At 33.3% G+C, this 17688-nt stretch overlaps 3 protein-coding genes and 1 non-coding gene across 6 annotated transcripts in view; 2 read left to right on the top strand and 2 right to left on the bottom strand.

The window, feature by feature from the left end:
* The window catches only part of LOC106101789 (WD repeat-containing protein 7), a 63377-nt gene extending 51550 nt beyond the window's left edge, over positions 1-11827 (bottom strand). Inside the window, exons 1-21 of the mRNA XM_013281125.1 lie at positions 11663-11827; positions 11251-11490; positions 10638-10751; positions 10007-10150; positions 9732-9797; positions 9193-9355; positions 8980-9112; positions 8359-8385; positions 7745-7835; positions 7154-7301; positions 6936-7037; positions 6370-6510; positions 6153-6231; positions 5465-5606; positions 4945-5002; positions 4575-4736; positions 3535-3658; positions 2864-3027; positions 2189-2283; positions 2009-2093; positions 1228-1320 (exon numbers count right to left, since the gene is read on the bottom strand). Coding sequence (XP_013136579.1) covers positions 1228-1320; positions 2009-2093; positions 2189-2283; positions 2864-3027; positions 3535-3658; positions 4575-4736; positions 4945-5002; positions 5465-5606; positions 6153-6231; positions 6370-6510; positions 6936-7037; positions 7154-7301; positions 7745-7835; positions 8359-8385; positions 8980-9112; positions 9193-9355; positions 9732-9797; positions 10007-10150; positions 10638-10751; positions 11251-11484 — 2365 coding nt within the window. The 5' untranslated portion in view covers positions 11485-11490; positions 11663-11827. The remainder of the gene's footprint in view (positions 1-1227; positions 1321-2008; positions 2094-2188; positions 2284-2863; positions 3028-3534; positions 3659-4574; positions 4737-4944; positions 5003-5464; positions 5607-6152; positions 6232-6369; positions 6511-6935; positions 7038-7153; positions 7302-7744; positions 7836-8358; positions 8386-8979; positions 9113-9192; positions 9356-9731; positions 9798-10006; positions 10151-10637; positions 10752-11250; positions 11491-11662) is intronic.
* Positions 11828-12166: 339 nt separating this feature from the next.
* LOC106101915 (coiled-coil domain-containing protein 13) lies at positions 12167-14557 on the top strand. The gene is made up of 4 exons (XM_013281280.1): positions 12167-12424; positions 12598-13224; positions 13295-13513; positions 13688-14557. The coding sequence occupies exons 1-4, from the start codon at positions 12251-12253 to the stop codon at positions 14468-14470; spliced, it is 1803 nt and encodes a 600-aa protein (XP_013136734.1). The 5' UTR covers positions 12167-12250; the 3' UTR covers positions 14471-14557.
* A 114-nt stretch (positions 14558-14671) lies between these two features.
* The window catches only part of LOC106101916 (LIM and SH3 domain protein 1), a 21609-nt gene continuing 18592 nt past the window's right edge, over positions 14672-17688 (top strand). For all 3 annotated transcript variants that reach the window (XM_013281284.1, XM_013281282.1, XM_013281281.1), the window contains exon 1: positions 14672-14888. In XM_013281284.1, the coding sequence (XP_013136738.1) occupies positions 14820-14888 (69 nt within the window). In that variant the 5' untranslated portion in view covers positions 14672-14819. The remainder of the gene's footprint in view (positions 14889-17688) is intronic.
* Positions 16692-16764, bottom strand: Trnav-uac. Its single transcript has one exon. It is a non-coding gene; the product is annotated as a tRNA-Val (tRNA).

Genomic DNA, 17688 nt, shown 5'->3' with positions numbered 1-17688 from the left:
ACTTGCGTTACGCTTTAGGCTATATATTTTCACGCCATTAAACTTAGGGGTAAATATTTTGGATTAAAACCCTAATGTGGGAAAGAGACCATAAGTTGCTGCCAACAACCTTGCTTAGGTTGCTATGGTTTGTCATCATGTCATGTCATTGTGACATTTGTAATTGACAATTTGACAAATGTGAACAATAAAAAAAATTTCACGCGGATGAAGCCGCACGGCAACAGCTAGTTACTTTATAAAAAGCTATTTATGATAATCTGCTCACATTGACGGTAAAATTGCATTCCTTACATTCCTTAAGTGAATGCTTGATTGCTCCTATATATGGATTTAAACTATAAAGCGATCATTAAATAGGTTACAAGTAGAAATAATGACTCATTTATTTTCTTAAGTCATAAAACATCTAAATATAACTAAAAACTTCGCCCGTGTGATTAAAATATATAGCCTTTGTTACTCACAGATAAATGTCCTTTCTAATGGTGAAAGAATTTTTAAAATCGGCCCGGTAGTTTTTGAGTTACTTCAATACATACAAAAATACAAATCTTTCCTCTTTATAATATTAGTATAGATGTAATAAACAGAAAATATAACAAATTGTTTCATACAAAAGTCATCAACCGTACAATTTTATAAGATTCTAATTATATCTGCTTATCGTTAAAACGTCCATTAGTACCATGATACCAATCCAACGTGTAAAATATGTGATGGAAATATCGGTTCTTGTTTCCTTATCTGACAGTTTCGTCATTTTAAGCTATCTGAACCTCTATCAGCCAGTAGTTGGACAGGCCCTAAATCTCTCATAATAAATATAGAAGTGGAATATTTCCCTAATTAAAATTTTAGGCTCAAGCTCATTTTATATAGTTCTCTAATCTCACAATACGAAACACGCACGCCATCTACATCTTACGTATCTTGTACCGCACGCGTGTAGTACGTATACGTATAAAAAGTTGTATAATTAATCCGCTAGGGGGCGACAAATGTACTTTGTATTTTTATAGTTTTAAACAATTAATATTATTGTAACTAGCGATATTAATTTAAACACTGCACTAGAGATCTCGTCAGGAATGCGCGCAAAAATCAATTCTTCTAATGACATTGACAGCTGTCAGTTAGAGATGTGACGTTTATGTAGATAAACTAGTGTTGCGCCAATTCTACAGCGCGGTACTAATTTTTTCCTCAACAAAAGTTAGCACTTACCTTTATGATCTGAACCACCCTTTAGCTGTTCAGCTTTGGCCTGCAACTTAGTCTGCATAGTTTCTGCTCCCTCCTTCATTTTAGCGAGAATACCTGTTACATGCAAAAACGTTGGACTGACCTTGACTGAAAACTTTTTCAACTGTCCAAGAACTTCATCCCTAATGGATATCCTACAATCCTCGTATTACTAACTTCAAGTCCCTTTTGACCTAGCAAATACTCCGTATGTAAATATTTTAGATGATTTTAATACCAAAAATATTAGTTGTTTACTAACCTAACATAATTAAATGTCTTTGTTTGTTCTATTTTAGATAAAGAATTTTTAATCTTTGGATCACTAGCTCACGAAAACTTTTCAATAAGCAGAATATTGTTGCCAGTCTTTCAAATAAGTATAAAAACATAAAAATTTGACACTGGCAATTTGCTAAGGAAGTGCCATAAAAAATTGAACTGACGTTGACTGTCAAAGAAATGAAATTAAAAATAGTCTTCTAGACTAAATTTTGGGATTATTATCAGAATTGACTTCATAATTTGAAAAAAAAAATTAATTATTTAAACATATTTGACATCAATTGTGTATTTTTGTTAAGTCATACAAACCATGTTTGTCCTTTTCTTTCAAGATACGTTCCATATCTCCTGCCTTGTCTTTCACACGTCCAAAGAAATCTATCCATTTCGGTAAGCGTATACAAAAATTGCAAAAAAGTTAATTCACATACTTACATGTAGCTGTTAAGAAATAAATTCAGTATATATCTAAACTCACCAGAAATACGTTTAGCAGCATCAGGACTTGCGGATTGAGTTAATGCCGCCACTTTCATATATTCACTGGTTATCAAACCAGCAGCCTGGATCAAAAAAAAAAAAAACAAACTTTTTTTAGAAACTTAATTACTACAGAGAAACACAAATGACGATTTAATTAATAAAAAATTGATTTTACCTCTAAACTTGCAGGACTCATTGCGGAGTATTCCTCACTCAGTAATTCCACTATCAGACCCTCGATGTCAAAGAACAGGATATGACTCTCTGGATCTAGAAAAAAAACATACTAAGAAATGCGACAGTTTGGATGGATGGATGTTAAGTCGTTACTTTAACACGACTTATCAGATCTCGATGAAATTTGTCACAGATGTAGAACATAGCCTCGAACACATACGCTACTTATTATGTTTTTTTATTAATTCCGCGCGTACGAAATCGCTGATAACAACTAGCAATAAAATGCGAAAGTTAAGATGGATGTTACTACTTCTCTCCAACAACGGATTTTGAATAAAATTTGGTATATGTAAAATATCTAATCATCATAGTCTAGAAGTTACTAGAGTTACTAGCTGTTTCCGTGCGGCATAATCCGCATGAAAATCTATTGTAAGCATAAAAATTCAAATGCACAAATGACAACGAACTCTTGCCATTGACTAACAGTTACCGTTACCATGGCAACCTTGCCTTTGATGCTATTGTAATTTATTCACGACCTATGTTTAACCTTAAGCGTGTCGTAAATGCTATTTATTAAAAAGAATATTCTAAAATAAGTTGTTATTGCTGACATCTTACGACAGTTTACGGTTTATTAATATAGAAATAAATATGTTATCCATACCTGTAGGGTTAGATCTGAATCCCTGCACAGTGAGCGGTGCGCGGCGCGCGCGCGCTGGCTCCGCGAGCGGGCCCGCGCCGCCCGCGCCGTGCGCGCCCGACAGCGCCGCCAGCCCGCGCGCCGTCGCCGCACGCATCGCTGTTAAGTTGCGATGACGGAGACCCCTACGAGAAACAATTTCACATATCACCATCTCTACATCTCCACTGAGGGGCTCGGAATCTACCCTAAAGGTAGCCAGTCAACCACGCTGCACTACGGGTTGACTTCACACATATCTTTGAATTTCTTCGCCGATATGTGCATCATGATGTTTTCCTTTACCTTCGGACCATCGGATAAATTATTAATTAATTAGCTTTCGCCCGCGACTCCGCGTAGAATTAAAAAAGAGAAAAGCAAGTAGCGTATGCGTTCTTCCAGACTATGCCTAATTTCTTCGAGATCCGTTCAGCCGTTAAGGCTACAAACTCTAGCAAAGATCCATCCATCCATCTAAATTTTTTGCATTTATAATATTAGTATGATTGTCGCCTTAATAGCGAAGCAATCGCCTATGCATCCACAATCACAAATATATTAATTATAATTAATGAAGAAAGCAATGCACTACAAATATCATTTCCCTTCCTTTCACTTCACTTCTACTTCGTTTACTATCTGTAACCTACCTGAAGAAGTGCACAGCAGGGTTAGCCAGCCCCTGCAGGTCTCCAGCGCCGGCCGCCAGCGAGCCGCCCAGGTCGTCAGCAACTGTCTCGTCACACGCGGACAGTACCTCCTCAGCTATCATACCTAACAACAAAGAGATTATTCATATAAAGTCAGTAAGTACAATCGAGGAAATCTGCGGTGTTCCAGTTTTGCAAAAATAGCCTTGTATGAAACGAGAAAAATATGTAAAGATAAATATAAATAACATCTAATTAGATAGTGGTGCAAAAGGGATAATAATAAAAAGAAACTAGCCGCGTATCATTAACAGAGTTTTTTTTAATAAGCTGCGTTGCATTGGTTTTTGTTTTGTGTCTTGTTACAAATTGTTGCTATTAAGAACACTGCAAGTTTTCCCGACTGTACATCTAAACATGTATTAAAATTGGAGTGTCTGTTTGTAATAAAAAAATCATTTCATTTGTCTTCAATTTACACTTAATGGAAGGGCCATTAAGTGTAAATAGTGAGAGCGAAGAGGCCAATTAAAAACCAGGGCAGGAAAACCTAACCGCTTTTTGATACATTTTAACTATTATTTTTTTTTGTATGTCAATAAACATGTAATCTATTCTATTCCGGATAATCTTCGGAACGGCTGAGTCTTTTAACTGTAGCTTTTTTTTTAATCTATCCAGTCCACTGCTGTCGCAGTCCAGGGCAACCGCTCATACATACATAAATAACATATTTATACATACGGACACTTCACATATCCTATCAGTTCTGCATTGCAACACATGGTTAGAAGGTCTAATATGTGTAGTGTTTCTTTTTCTCTCGGCAATTTGTTTTTGTCATTAGTTTTGATTTTAAATAGTTAATGTCTATTTTTCTCGTTTGTATTTTATGTTCAAGTGTATTATGTTGCAATGTGTTTTTGAGCTGATTATATGTTTATTATATTATTATTAATATTAACGCGAATTACTTTTTTAAAATGTTTTAATTTCTAGAGTTTGCTCTAGATCCACCAGTTTTCCCCTGTACAACTCACCATGTAGTACCCTGTCCAGATGTCCCGTCTCCATCTGCCAGACGTAGACAGTGCCGTCGCTGCAGCCCACCACCATGAAGTCGTCCGCCGGCCGCCACTTGATGCTCACCACGGGGAACAGGTGACGGGACGCCAGGGTCACACATTTACGCTCCGTCAGACCTAACAGATATATAGAAAATAGATAAATTTAGAAAGATTTGTATTTTTCTATGTATTTGATACACGTAAAAACTACTGGGCCGATTTTAAAAATTCTTTGAGCATCACAAAGGTACTTTATATGTGAGTAACAAAGGCTATATTTATAAATTCTACGCGGATGGAGTCGCGGGCAAAAGCGAGTGTAAAAAATGTAAAATGTACTTACTGAGTAGAGTGACGCTATGATCGGAGGCAACGGAGCAGATGCACTTCTGTATTCGAGTCTGGAAACATAAATTAACGTAAGTTTCCACTGCTGTAACTGTCCATAAACATATAATACCTCTCAATTTTTTTACGATGAGTCAAATGCTGAGACTCAATAATCAGAGATCACTTGCATTCATGGACATTATTATGGCCAGCTCACTATACGTCCCCACCGAGGAGCTCGGAGCCTATTCTAATAAGGGGTGACTAGGCCATAGTCAACCACGCTGGCCAAATACGGGTTGGTTGAATTCACACATATCTTTGAATTTCCTCGCCAATGTGTGCAAGCATCATGATATTTTCCTTCACCGTAAGAACGTCGGGTAAATTATGTACATGTGAAAAATTGAAAATCACATCGGTACAGCGGGATTCAAACCCATGTCCTGTATTACAAGTCAAGTGCTTAAACCACTGAGCCACCGACGCTCCTAATAATTTAAATTAAATAAAAATCAGTATAGATATATTACACTGCAGTTATGCGGCGGCACTATGAGCTGGGTGATCTCTCCGGCGTGCACACAGAAGCGGTGCAGCAGCGCGCCAGAGAACAGGTCCCACAGGCACACCGCGAAGTCTATACCACCTGACACTAAATGGGACCGGTCGTATCTACATCAAACATAAATAAACATAACTGATAACAACAAAGACATACTTTTCTTAAAATCTTACGCCTTGTTTTAAAAATTTCAATAAACAAAAATAGGAGATAAAATTCACTATTAATATCTGTACAAGTATAAACAATTTATAGTACGTTTATGAAGTTTCCATTTATTATTACGTATTGATTTATTAGTGTTACATGGTTCTAAGTAACAATGGAGTAAAAGTAAAGTTACGTAGTTCGGAAACGCATTTTGTGAAGTTATCGAAACTATCGAATGGTTAAATTCAGTTGGGAAATCGGCCATTAGCTGAATATATATTTTTTTTTTAAATAAACAACTAATCTATACTGATATTACAAAAAGAAAAGATTTGTATTTTTGTATGTATTGAAATAACTCAAAAACTACTCGGCCGATTTAAAAAATTCTTACAGGTAACTTTTCTGTGAGTAACATCGGCTATGTTTTATAAAAAAATTATTTCACGCGGGCGAAGTCGAGAGCTACAGCTAGTTAATAATAATTGAATATTAAAATTAGTTACCTGTGATGTATATGGTGTGGATATAACAGACAGTTCACTCGACCATTATGTCCCAACAGTAACTGATGGGGTGGCCAATCTGAAAAATAAACATTTAAAATCAAATATCACACAACATAAACATAAATAAAATATATATTTATATAGTATATTTTAGTATTAAAAAAAATAATTAATGTCCACTCTAATTTTATTTTAATATCTGCATTTATCTCACCATCCAACTGCTGGTGACCGCCGTGCAATAATTGCAACTGCACAGTATGCGTCGCATTTACTATCACTATGGAACCATCCTCTCTGCCGACCACTAAACGGTTAGCAGCCAATAGATAAATGGACGCTGTTAACTTTATTTCTGAAAACAAAATTACGAGTACATGTTAAAAAAGTAAGGTTTACAGAAAAGTAGGGATATAGTTTTCATAATTTAAAATGGTTTAAAACCCATAGTTCCTAGTCAGAGATACAAAAATATAGAGGAGGCATAGTTGCAACTTCACTTGATACATTTTTCACATAATTTCAGTAACGCTATATAAAAATTATATTTAAATTAATTACCTATAGGTGTCATTAAATAACGTTTAAATGTTTAAATTTTGTAACACTATTCAGTTTATTTTATAACAAAAGGTGGTTATTATAATTTTGTAAAAAGTTTTATTAAAGGAAATGAGGTGACACTAAACTTGACAAACAATATAGTACCTTTCAGAGAAAGTACCGGTGAAAAAATATGTCTCGTCCATAAATGTTTTTAATGTTCATAGTATATCATACCTTGTTCATCTGGATGACTCAATTGGTCCAATATACCGACAGGGCTTGGGTTCATTTCCTCCCAGGCCATATCTAAACTTGTCATTACAATCGGGGCATGCGCTGAAATTCAAACAGATAATATAAACAACAATATTTTAAAGTATTACAAATGGATAAACGCTTTCACGCATAACACAAACTAGTTCTCTCTTTACCCACTCATCAAGAACACTCACAAGGTAACTGGTTGAGGACCGGCGTGACAGCCTGGTCTACATTCCATAGGGATACGACACCAGCGGAATCACCACGGAGCAGCAGCCTTCGTTGTTTTCCACCCACTGATGTCGTCACGAATCGCATCGCCGGGGGACATGATAACAACTGAAAAAAAAAACAATTCTTAAACCATAGAATAGAGTATACAATATAAGTGATAGTATATAGTAGTGCTGAGAAAAGCACAGTATGCGTTATTTCGGTTTTGAATGAATAAATATGAATTTATTGCCACAAAAAAGGAATTACATAAAAGGACTTATTAAAAGAAAAAAATACAATTGTGGCAAAAGGTAGCCAGCTCAGCGTCTGCAGGACGGACTAAGCCGTTTCTGCGCTGTTTTTCAGCTGGCTCCTTCGCACTCAAGTAACAGCCAAACAAAATAATTAGTTTAGTCCCTCGAGCAGGACATTACCAACTATAGAATTTAAAATACTAATCGACACGATGTAACCCGATATAGTCTAATTGTAAATTGTATAAAAGCGATAATAAAGGTCATATTAAACTATAGTTTGCTTATAAATGCAAAAAAAACTAACCATACCTTATTATCAGGGTGCGCCAAAATACTAAATAATACTGGACTATCGTGTTCCACGGTAGGACCGTGAAAGCCTTTGTGATCCGGTACAGAGCTGAAAATATTAACCCTGTAAATTGTCTTAAATATCTGCATTTTTCAGTAGTATTTGAAACGCATATTTGTAACTTTATTTACAACTGGCCTAATAAATTACCATAAAACAATATTTAAAAATATTTTTTTCTATAATGATCAAGTCTTCAGTTATTGACGTTACACATTAATAAATAAAATTGATAACACTTTAATATTATGAACGAGTATGGATTGTGTTAGCAAATTAAATGTATAATAATCTATTTAAAATAAAAAAAAAAACTACATTTATAAAAATAACTAACACTAAATTATGAATTTTCTTCTAAAACATAATGACATTTTTAATGATATTACAATTAAAAAAAAAAACAATCATTTGATGACCTATTTAAAAACATAAAACTTTTTAACTAGCAACACCAAATGCCACATATAAATGCAATAAGCTCCAAAATGTGCTGGCAAAGGATTTTAACTCAAAAATGAACTACGTCGAAAACAATTACATACAAAATGACAAAACAATCGGTGCTGACCTACGTATGGCCCGTCCACGTAGCTTGCTATAAAAGAAATTCGACATTTTAGCATTTAGCCAGCAGGCAAGAGTATAGTGTCGATATATTCGAAACTAATTCTTAAAACGAAATTCATGTTTTTACGGTGTCATTGAGAAAAAATCCAGGATATTTTAATGTGTGTATTTATGTATTTCAATTCTAAATAGTGAAATAAGTGATTTAATTCATACTTTCCAATAATATGAATATCCTGGTTAATGTAGTGTTCATAATATTTCATCATCTTAAAAATCATAAAGATATTTTTAGTCTATGATTTGACATGTTGTGATTTATTACCTGTGATGAGTTGTTGCCATGTGTAAAAAACATTCAACACAGAATATGTACCAGGCGATGTGCTCTGATGAAACTCTAATGATGAACTTATATAAATCAAGATTAATTCATTAACATCCAAATTTAAGCTTACATAAAACCAATATCTAGCACGTGACGTCACAGATTATTTTAAATTAATTTTAAAGTCTACATTAATAAATTGTCCTTTAAAATTTAGTGGAAATACCCCTTAAAATATTTCAATAGTATTATAGTAATAGAGACAGCTAAAACATAAATTCCAATATGACTTACTTAGCAGGTAATTTATACATGTATCCCTTGCCCTCGGTGGACCAAACAAGAACACGGTCTGTGGCTAAAAAGTCCCCGGACATCCAGCGCTCTCCTGCCGGAGCTTGTATAGAGCAGAGAACTGAAAAATCTCCTGAAATCATATTAATAATTTAAAATTACAAAATGAAAATCACTACTCTCAAGGCCACCTTAAGTGAACATTTAAAATACCTGCGTCATATATTTGGCAATACTTAGCACAAACAACGAGCACAGTACGCTGGTTGTACGCGCAGCAGTTCAATGACAACGCATTCAGGCAGCGGATTTGTTTAGATTCATTCTCGTAGATCGGTTCAGATTGTTTATTCTCATGGCCAAGGAGAGACCAAACCTGGGAAACGAGAAATATTATAATTAAAAAACAAAATAAGTCCAACTGTGCACATACTAGAATTCTAAAAAAAGAATTAAAAGTACACATGAGTTAGAACAGAACAGAACATATCTACAAGTATAAAATTATATTAAAAATCGTTAGGATCTTGCCTGTGGATAAATACTAGCTTATGCTCGCGATTCTGTCCATACAGATTTAAAAACTCTAGTAATAAATATAGCCTATGCTACTCAGTGATAACAGCTTTGTAAAGACAAAAGAATTTTGTAAATCGGTCCAGTGGTTTTGAGTTTATTTATTACATACAAAAACTCAAATCAATCCATTTTTAACAACATTTATTAGATTATGACTTTAATTATACACTTACTTTTACAGTTCCAGTGATAGAAATTGCTAAAACCACATCATCTTTCCTTGAAGAAGGTCGTAACACCTGCAACAATAAATGCATTATACATTTCTGTCTTATTTTAAATGTCAGATTTAATTCAATATTATTTTAATAACGTTAAATACAAATTAATTTAACATATAATTAATTAATTTACGGCTTATTCTCGTCATACTTTTTCCGGTGATGGCACCGACCAGTTTCACGAAAGTTTAAATGATTTAATTTGATTTAACATAACTTTTACTCACATGTAAAGCTGAAATCCAATCAGGATTCATCTTGGAACTCAATGAAAATAATATCTCCAATGAGAATGGATCCATAATAAGAATCTCTGCGTAATATCCATTGCAGAAGAGACGTAAATCCTCGCTGTTGCACATATGATAGGCCTGTATAAAATAAAACATTATATAATTGGCTAAGACATTATATACTAAGTCCCTTTAGTCCTCATTTAAGTCCCTTTCTCTTGCCACCCTTTTCTTTTAAGAAGAGGATGGGAAGGTCAAGTGGCTTTGACGGTGGAGGAGATGCATAGGAAAGCATCCTCTTTATGTGCGTCTCCTCCGTCGAATAATGGTAGGCAACGCATCTGCAATTGTGGATGTCTATGGGCAGCGGTAGCTTCGCCATTTTGGCGGATTCAGGTGGCCGGTTGCTCGTTTGCCACCTTATGTTTTAAAAAAAAGAAAAACACTCATATTTTCCTTTGCAAATACTTAAAACCTTAAAGAGTGAAGAATGGTATATCAATTTTCTATATTAAACATATAAAATAATAACCTTAATTTATATATGTAAATAACATTAAATAATAATACTTTGCTAAATATTGTCTACAATATTTTTCCCACCTTCATTATCATACATGCTCACCTGAATATTTGTGTGGATTTGTGTTAATTTAACACTCTCCCTACATTTCCCATCAACCAGGTCCCAAGTACACATTTCTCCAGCTTCAGATGAGCTCACAATGTAGTTATTATCCTAAAATATACTTTAAATGATTATCATTATTCCAAAATGGTTATGCTACCCAGCTTTAACTATGTGGCATAGAATATGAAATATTTTTCCTGTTGTATGTTACCCTTCCCGTTGATGTAAAGTATAGCCTACATTACCCAGTGACAATGTAGCTTCTTACTAGCAAAGGCAAATTGTTTCAGTAACTTTCAAGCCAATCCAATGCATAGAAAAACTCAAATCTTTCCATTTTTATAATTAGTACATATTGGTACAAATCAAACATACAAAGATTGTAAAGTGTATTATTTTTATAGGATAATTGCTGTTGACTACATCTGCATGAAATTAAAAAAAAGAATAAAAAACATAGATTATGTTACTCAATGATAACATAGCTTTTTAATGGTGAAAGTGTTATTGAAATTGGCTCCTTAGTTATAAAATTATTGCAACACATACAAAAACATAAATCTCTCCTTTGTAAAATATTAGCATAGATAATATATAAGAGACATACCTGAATTATTGAAGCCCTGGATAAACAAGTGACAGGAGCAGTATGCCCCACAAGGAGACATCGGGGAGTCATTTGCAATGTATCAGGATTTACTTGCCAAATACAAATCTGACCATCGTAACATCCTGTAACTAGAGTTTTCTGATCCCTAGATAAATAGACCGAAGATACGCAATGCGATGGCGCATTTTTACCCCACAACACAACGGGCACGATAAGATTCGTCCCGGGCATTCTTAGCTGAAAATAATTACGTATAAATCAGCTGGTCCTTAAGTTAAGCTTTATTGAGTGGCGTTTTATACGCTGTTTGTATTTTATTAACGGTTACACTTTTTATGTAACGATGCAAACATAATATAATAAAGAATTAAATTAAAACAGGATACAAGGGCAATAATTTGATACAAACCTATTAATAGAACACTTAGACTTTGGAAAAATCTTGATACAATTTAAAACTTGAGGATCTTAATGTATTTCCATTCGTACATAAATGTTGTAAGAAGTATTAACGCAGAAAAATAATTTATATTATGCACTACGCTATTGATAACAAATTAATCAATGAACAGATGACAAGTGACACATGAGTGACACTCACAATTTAAGTGTTGCTAGAATAACAACTAAAAGTTACCATTTGTGGGAAAAAATGTTGTTTAGGTTTTTTCTCAGCACATGAACACAAAAATTCTTGTATGCACTGTTGCTCTTCAATCTCTCTTTAGAGCTCTGCGTTTGCTTCTGCGTGAGTTTCAGTTCTTCATGCAAACGTTTTTGGTTTGGTTAACTGATACTTTTTAAAAATTATCAAACTAAAAAGACTGCAAGAATACCTTCGATACCTTTTATAAGCAATTCAGTCTTATAAGGTCCTATTCTCTTGTTTTACAAAAGAAAAAAATCTGTAAAACTTTCGAATAAAAATTGACGTTTAAACGTAACGCGAGATGTTGTTTATGTTATTTATTACATAAATAGTTAATTTATAATTACAATGACTTCGGTTAAAAAGCATAATTTAAAAGACGAGAAACTCGCTGATTTGGCAGAAAAAATAGACGTTACTGATGAAATGAAATTAAAAATGTTAGCGGCCTTGGACCACCCAGAGCCTGAGGACGTTCTGTATCCACCAGAACTGAATGCTCATTTAATTGAGCAGTTGAAGGTACTCCAAATGTAACAGTTGAACCTGGAATGTAGTTTTACTTTTTTTACTATGTAATAGTAACGGCGAGATTTTTGTAACTATTAATATATCCTAATGCAGGTCTACAAAACCTAATATAAATAAAAAGGTCGTAGTTAGATGTTACATCATTAGTAGTGTTTTAATTTTAGGTAATGACTTGTGAGAATAACGAGTTGCGAAAGTTAATCTTCACAAGAGACGAAGAAGTAAAAGAACTAAATAAAACAGTAACCGATCTAAATCAGAGAATACGTGATATAATTTCTGGCACTGGGCCTGCTATATCTTCTAAATCTGCAGGTATAATAAGTGCCAAAATAACTGATTTGTGCAAACAAAATAGACATTTGATTGCTGAACTAGAAGGCTATAAAACTAAGAACGGTGCGTTGGAACGGAAAATAATGCAACTGGATTTGATAAATAAAGAAAACGAGAAATTAGATATTTGTGCATGTAAAGACGATACAACTGATGCAAACTTCGATGAGCTACAAGAACTTAACAATAAACTTGCAGCAGTTAATAAAAAATTGTTTGATAGTAAAAACAAAAATTTAGAACTAAAAAATGATATTTTAATCGCAACAAAAATCCTGCAACAAGAACTAGGTGATAAATTTAGTAGCATCAAAGAATTACAGCGCGATTTAGCAGGTTGGAAGGGCAGAGCTCAGCAAATAGTATGTTTGCAAGCGAGAATTAACGATTTGGAGGAAAAGTTGAACGGTAAACATAAAGATTTGATTGAAGCCAAAAAAAAGGATCAGAGTCAGGTTGGTAGTTTTTACTTTTTTTTTATTTACACGATCAATCTTAAGGTTTTAAATCACTCAATATTTTTAGATTATCAGGGAGTTGGAAATGAAGAGAAAAAAGGAAGTAGACATCGCAATGAAAGATTTGCAATCCATAAAAGAAGAAAATCAGGAATTGAAAAAAAAATTGGATGGTGCTAAATGCAGAGTAAAAAATTTAGAATGTGACTCATTGTCGCTGAGACAAAAAATGCAAACATTTGTTGAAAAAAGTAATCATGATGATTTGTTAATAAATGAACAAAGAGTAAGTATTTCCGTTAAGGATAGGTCTTAGCGATACAGCTGCGGCTAAAGCTTTTTGAAGTATGTACTAGGATTAGATAAGACTACTGTTTTTAGTAATTTTCTCATAGCAAACAGTTATAGGTTCCCATTTTTCTTTATTGCGGCTAACACTAAAACGTATTTATTGTTTTAGAATCAAATTAAATCTTTAGAACTGTATTACCAAGAACTTTTAAAAGAGAATACAAACAAAATAAACAAGATGAATTATGATATGGAGGAATCCAATAAACTAATGAAAAATTCTGAAGAAAAAATTGGTGCATTACAAACACAAGCAGTAGAGAAATCAATAAAAATTGAAGAGCTAAGGGGTCAGCTCGCTAAATACGAGGAATGTTCCTTGCAAAATATATTTTACACTCCTATGAAATTAGCCTCTGATAATGAAATTAAAAAACTGTCTGAACTTGTTAACACGTTAAACGAGCGTCTGGATTCCGAAAGACGTAAATGGGATGAATTGGAAGCTACTCATAGAAAGCTAAAAGAAAAAAAGAAAAGGTTGGAAAAGAAAGTAGCTAGTCAAGAAGATGAAATAAAAATTATGCGGGACTCTAGAAGGCCATCCAGAAGTTCCAAATCGTCAGTTATTAAAGACCAACAAACTGATGCAAGACATTTTTCGATTGGAAAGAAGCAGTCTTCAATCACTACAATTAATGAAAAACCAAGTTCAAGTCCATCTATTGAAACAGAGGATGCCACTACCTATGAAAGCTTGGATAAAGATGAATTAAAATTTAAATTAGAGTTAACAGAAGAAAAATTAAAAATGTTGGAAGATAAACTGAAGATGATAGAAGAGGAGAAGAGAGATGATATAACGAATTTGACAGAAATGATACAAAACTCGAAGCAATTGTTTAACGAAGCTTTAGCGGTATTACAAAAGCAGAAGTGTGTTTGTTCCTAACCACGTACAAATCAGACTTTATTAAATTAATTTAGACCTCTTTTCCTATGTGTAGACGGTGGTTTTTCGAAGTAAAATTCTTAATGCTGCCAACGCTTATTTTTAATTTGTACCACTTACAGATTTTTGTAATTTAAATTGTTAACGCAATAGAAGGCAACATTGGTCGCCGCCATTTGTCATTTTTTGGCATGCGCGTTGGGGGATGCTACGAAAATCGTGCTCGGGAGTGTTTTTTCATGAAATAAAAGTTTTGTAAACTTTGTTAGTGTATTGTGATAAACTTTTATTGTTCGGTGAAATATTTGTGGAATTCTCATAAAGTGTTTTGTGTGTAAATTATTTCAAGATGAATAAAACTTGCGCAAGGTGCGAGAAAACAGTATATCCTACAGAGGAACTAAAATGTTTGGACAAGGCAAGTAATCTTCAACATTTTCTAAATGTATGATTGTTTTTGTAGTAAGATAATTTATAAGATATTTTGAAAGTTACTTGCTCAAAACTTTTTTATGTTATACCGGTATAAATATTCAAAATAGACATGGGTGACTCATTATTTTTATTGTAATTTATGGTCATTCTAAGGTCTGCGTTAAATATTACCTCTGTGGACATTCCTTATATGGTGAAGTGTTTAAAATTGTTACGTGATTCGAGGATAATGATAAATTAATTTCTCTTATGTTGACAAAGCTTGGAAATATTTAGATGGAGTTTGTTTAATTTTGCAATACCTTATCTAACCTTAGTTTGATAACTAGTTACCTGATAGTGTTATCAGGTGATAAGAGGTAATTTGAATTAAAAAAGAACTGCATTGAATTTTTGTCTATGGCTGAGTTAATTACTGGTCAACTACTAACACTTATTCTGTTTTGAATTAAACAAAGATAGTTCCTATACATTGTCTTTATTTTTTAAATTAGATATGTCAGGCAGGCGGCCAGCCATAAAATTAAGCAAAAAAAGAGTTTTATAAAACTATGCTGCCCATGTAAGTGGGATAACAGCACGGAGATCTTGAATTTCTGTACAGTGTGTCTGTATCAAGAAATTAAATTTAATTCCAACTAGTTTTGCCAGCAAGTATGTTAATTTGTCTTGAAAAAACACTAATCAGATCTCCAGATTTAAAAAGCTTGTTTATCAATTTAATTTGATTATTGACTATTTATATACAATCATCACATAATAGTTAAATTTTATAAATAATGAATATAACCTTGAATTTTAAGATTAAATGAGAAACATTAAATTGTTGTTTATTAATACATTAAAGACTTAGTATAATACAACTTGATTATAAAGTTTTTTTGTGAACTTGTTTCTTTGAAATTTTCGATATTTTTTGAGATGTAACGTTTTAAACAGTCTGTAGGACATAGTCAGAAGAAATAGAGTAAACCTGAAACCAACGGTGTTGATTATTTCTTGCAAAATGTTATGAATTTTTAATCCATTTTAACTTCCCTTGACATAATTTTCTTTAAGTAACGGACAAAGTTAAAACTTCCAATTAAAAAGTTATTAATAATTCGTTTTTCATGGTTAGCCATGGTTGAAATATGTTTAGGAATATATTATATTAATGTATCAGAAAATTTGCATGTAAAAACAGCATTTTCCTTTATAAATAACCTCTGACCTACATGTTCGTAATTACGACTCCAATTGGTATGACATCATATCTATATATCTCGGAATTCATTGTTTATACTGAAATATTAAATTTTGGAAAATCTGTCTTCAAATATGTACATTAATTTATTTCTATTAGCAGTTCATTTGAGGTCACATTGGTCACGCGAACGTTTACCTTAAGGTCGTATCACTACTAGAATATTGCAGCTTTAATTGGCCTTATTAACTATGGTAAGATAAATAATCTCGCGACTTTTATACTCTTATACAAGTTTAATCTAGTCCCAGTGTTATAGTTGAAGACGTAAGAACTTAATTTACAACAGATGTGCGTCAAAAGTACTATCAAGTATTGAGGTGACAACATTTAAGATAAAATTATAAAAACAACATTTAAAAAAAATCACTATAACAATAGGGTCCATGTTATGACAAAAATTATTGTAGGTAATACATTATTTTCCTGTAATAGGCATTTGTAGTTATTTTTCCTTGAGTAAAAATTAAAATTATGTACCTCGCCAATATCCTTAACTAATACTGTACGTATATGTAAAATTTAAATAAAAAAAAAAGTTGATTCCGGCCAGGATCGAACTGGCGGCCTTCTGCGTGTAAAGCAGATGTGATAACCACTACACCACGGAACCAGTTGTCTGTTCTGCTTAAAATAATATCAAGATTAAACCTAATTTTATAGATACGATAATAGAGTAACGTTAATCTATTTTTGCGCAGTTAAATGTGTAGTTGCACTGCCCAAGTATTACGCTTTTCAAATATCTTGGCGGCCCAAGGACGTCGGCATGCCGCGTACATAAAAATTGTGTTCAATACTGCGACTCGTAAACTTTTGAGCCGACATGATAATTTTTAAAAGGTTTTTTTCAAGGAAAGAGATAATATTAAGTCTACAAATGGTTATGAGGTCTAAATTCTTCAGGTAGCTTTTAAATTATCTATTTCTGATCACCTCATTATGGTAATAAGGTCGTGCGAACCAGCGTTTTTCTTCAAAGCCTTGATCGCGTGCTCATCGCAGCTTTTTGCACGCTCGTTTGTCTGGGAAATTGTGTTGGCAATTTAATTGACCAGACCTCGAGTGTTAGTGCGATTAATTCCACCTCGTATACTTCATAGAAATGTTATTATAAACCATCGCAAGTTTCTTTTAATGAAATATTGGCTATCATCCACGACTCTGTCCGTGTGGAGTTAAAAAAAAGTAAGTAGCTTATGAGTTCTTCCGACTATGTTCTACGTCTATGCCAAATTTCATCCAGATCCGTTCAGATTAGGCTTCAAACATATAAAATTAGTATAAGTTTTTGAGAAATAAATGTTCGTTCATTGCGACTCAAAAATTTCAACATTATATGAATAATTTCTTGGATAAATTACGTCAGCATTATCTTACTGTCAGGGTCAAGTTGGAAAGTAAACATCAGATAAGCAAGGACGTTATTTTTGCATTTGCCGTGATTTTACACTGGGGTGACATCAGTATAAGACGTATTGTTATCTCTATTTTGTCTAAGTGAAAGAGAGGGATGAGACTATGTTTCTGGGATTTT

Source organism: Papilio polytes, unplaced genomic scaffold (assembly GCF_000836215.1).
Source record: "Papilio polytes unplaced genomic scaffold, Ppol_1.0 DF823935.1, whole genome shotgun sequence".
Classification (NCBI taxonomy): Eukaryota; Metazoa; Arthropoda; class Insecta; order Lepidoptera; family Papilionidae; genus Papilio; species Papilio polytes.
Note: the sequence above shows the minus strand (reverse complement) of the source record. Positions and strands in the feature narration are given on the sequence as shown.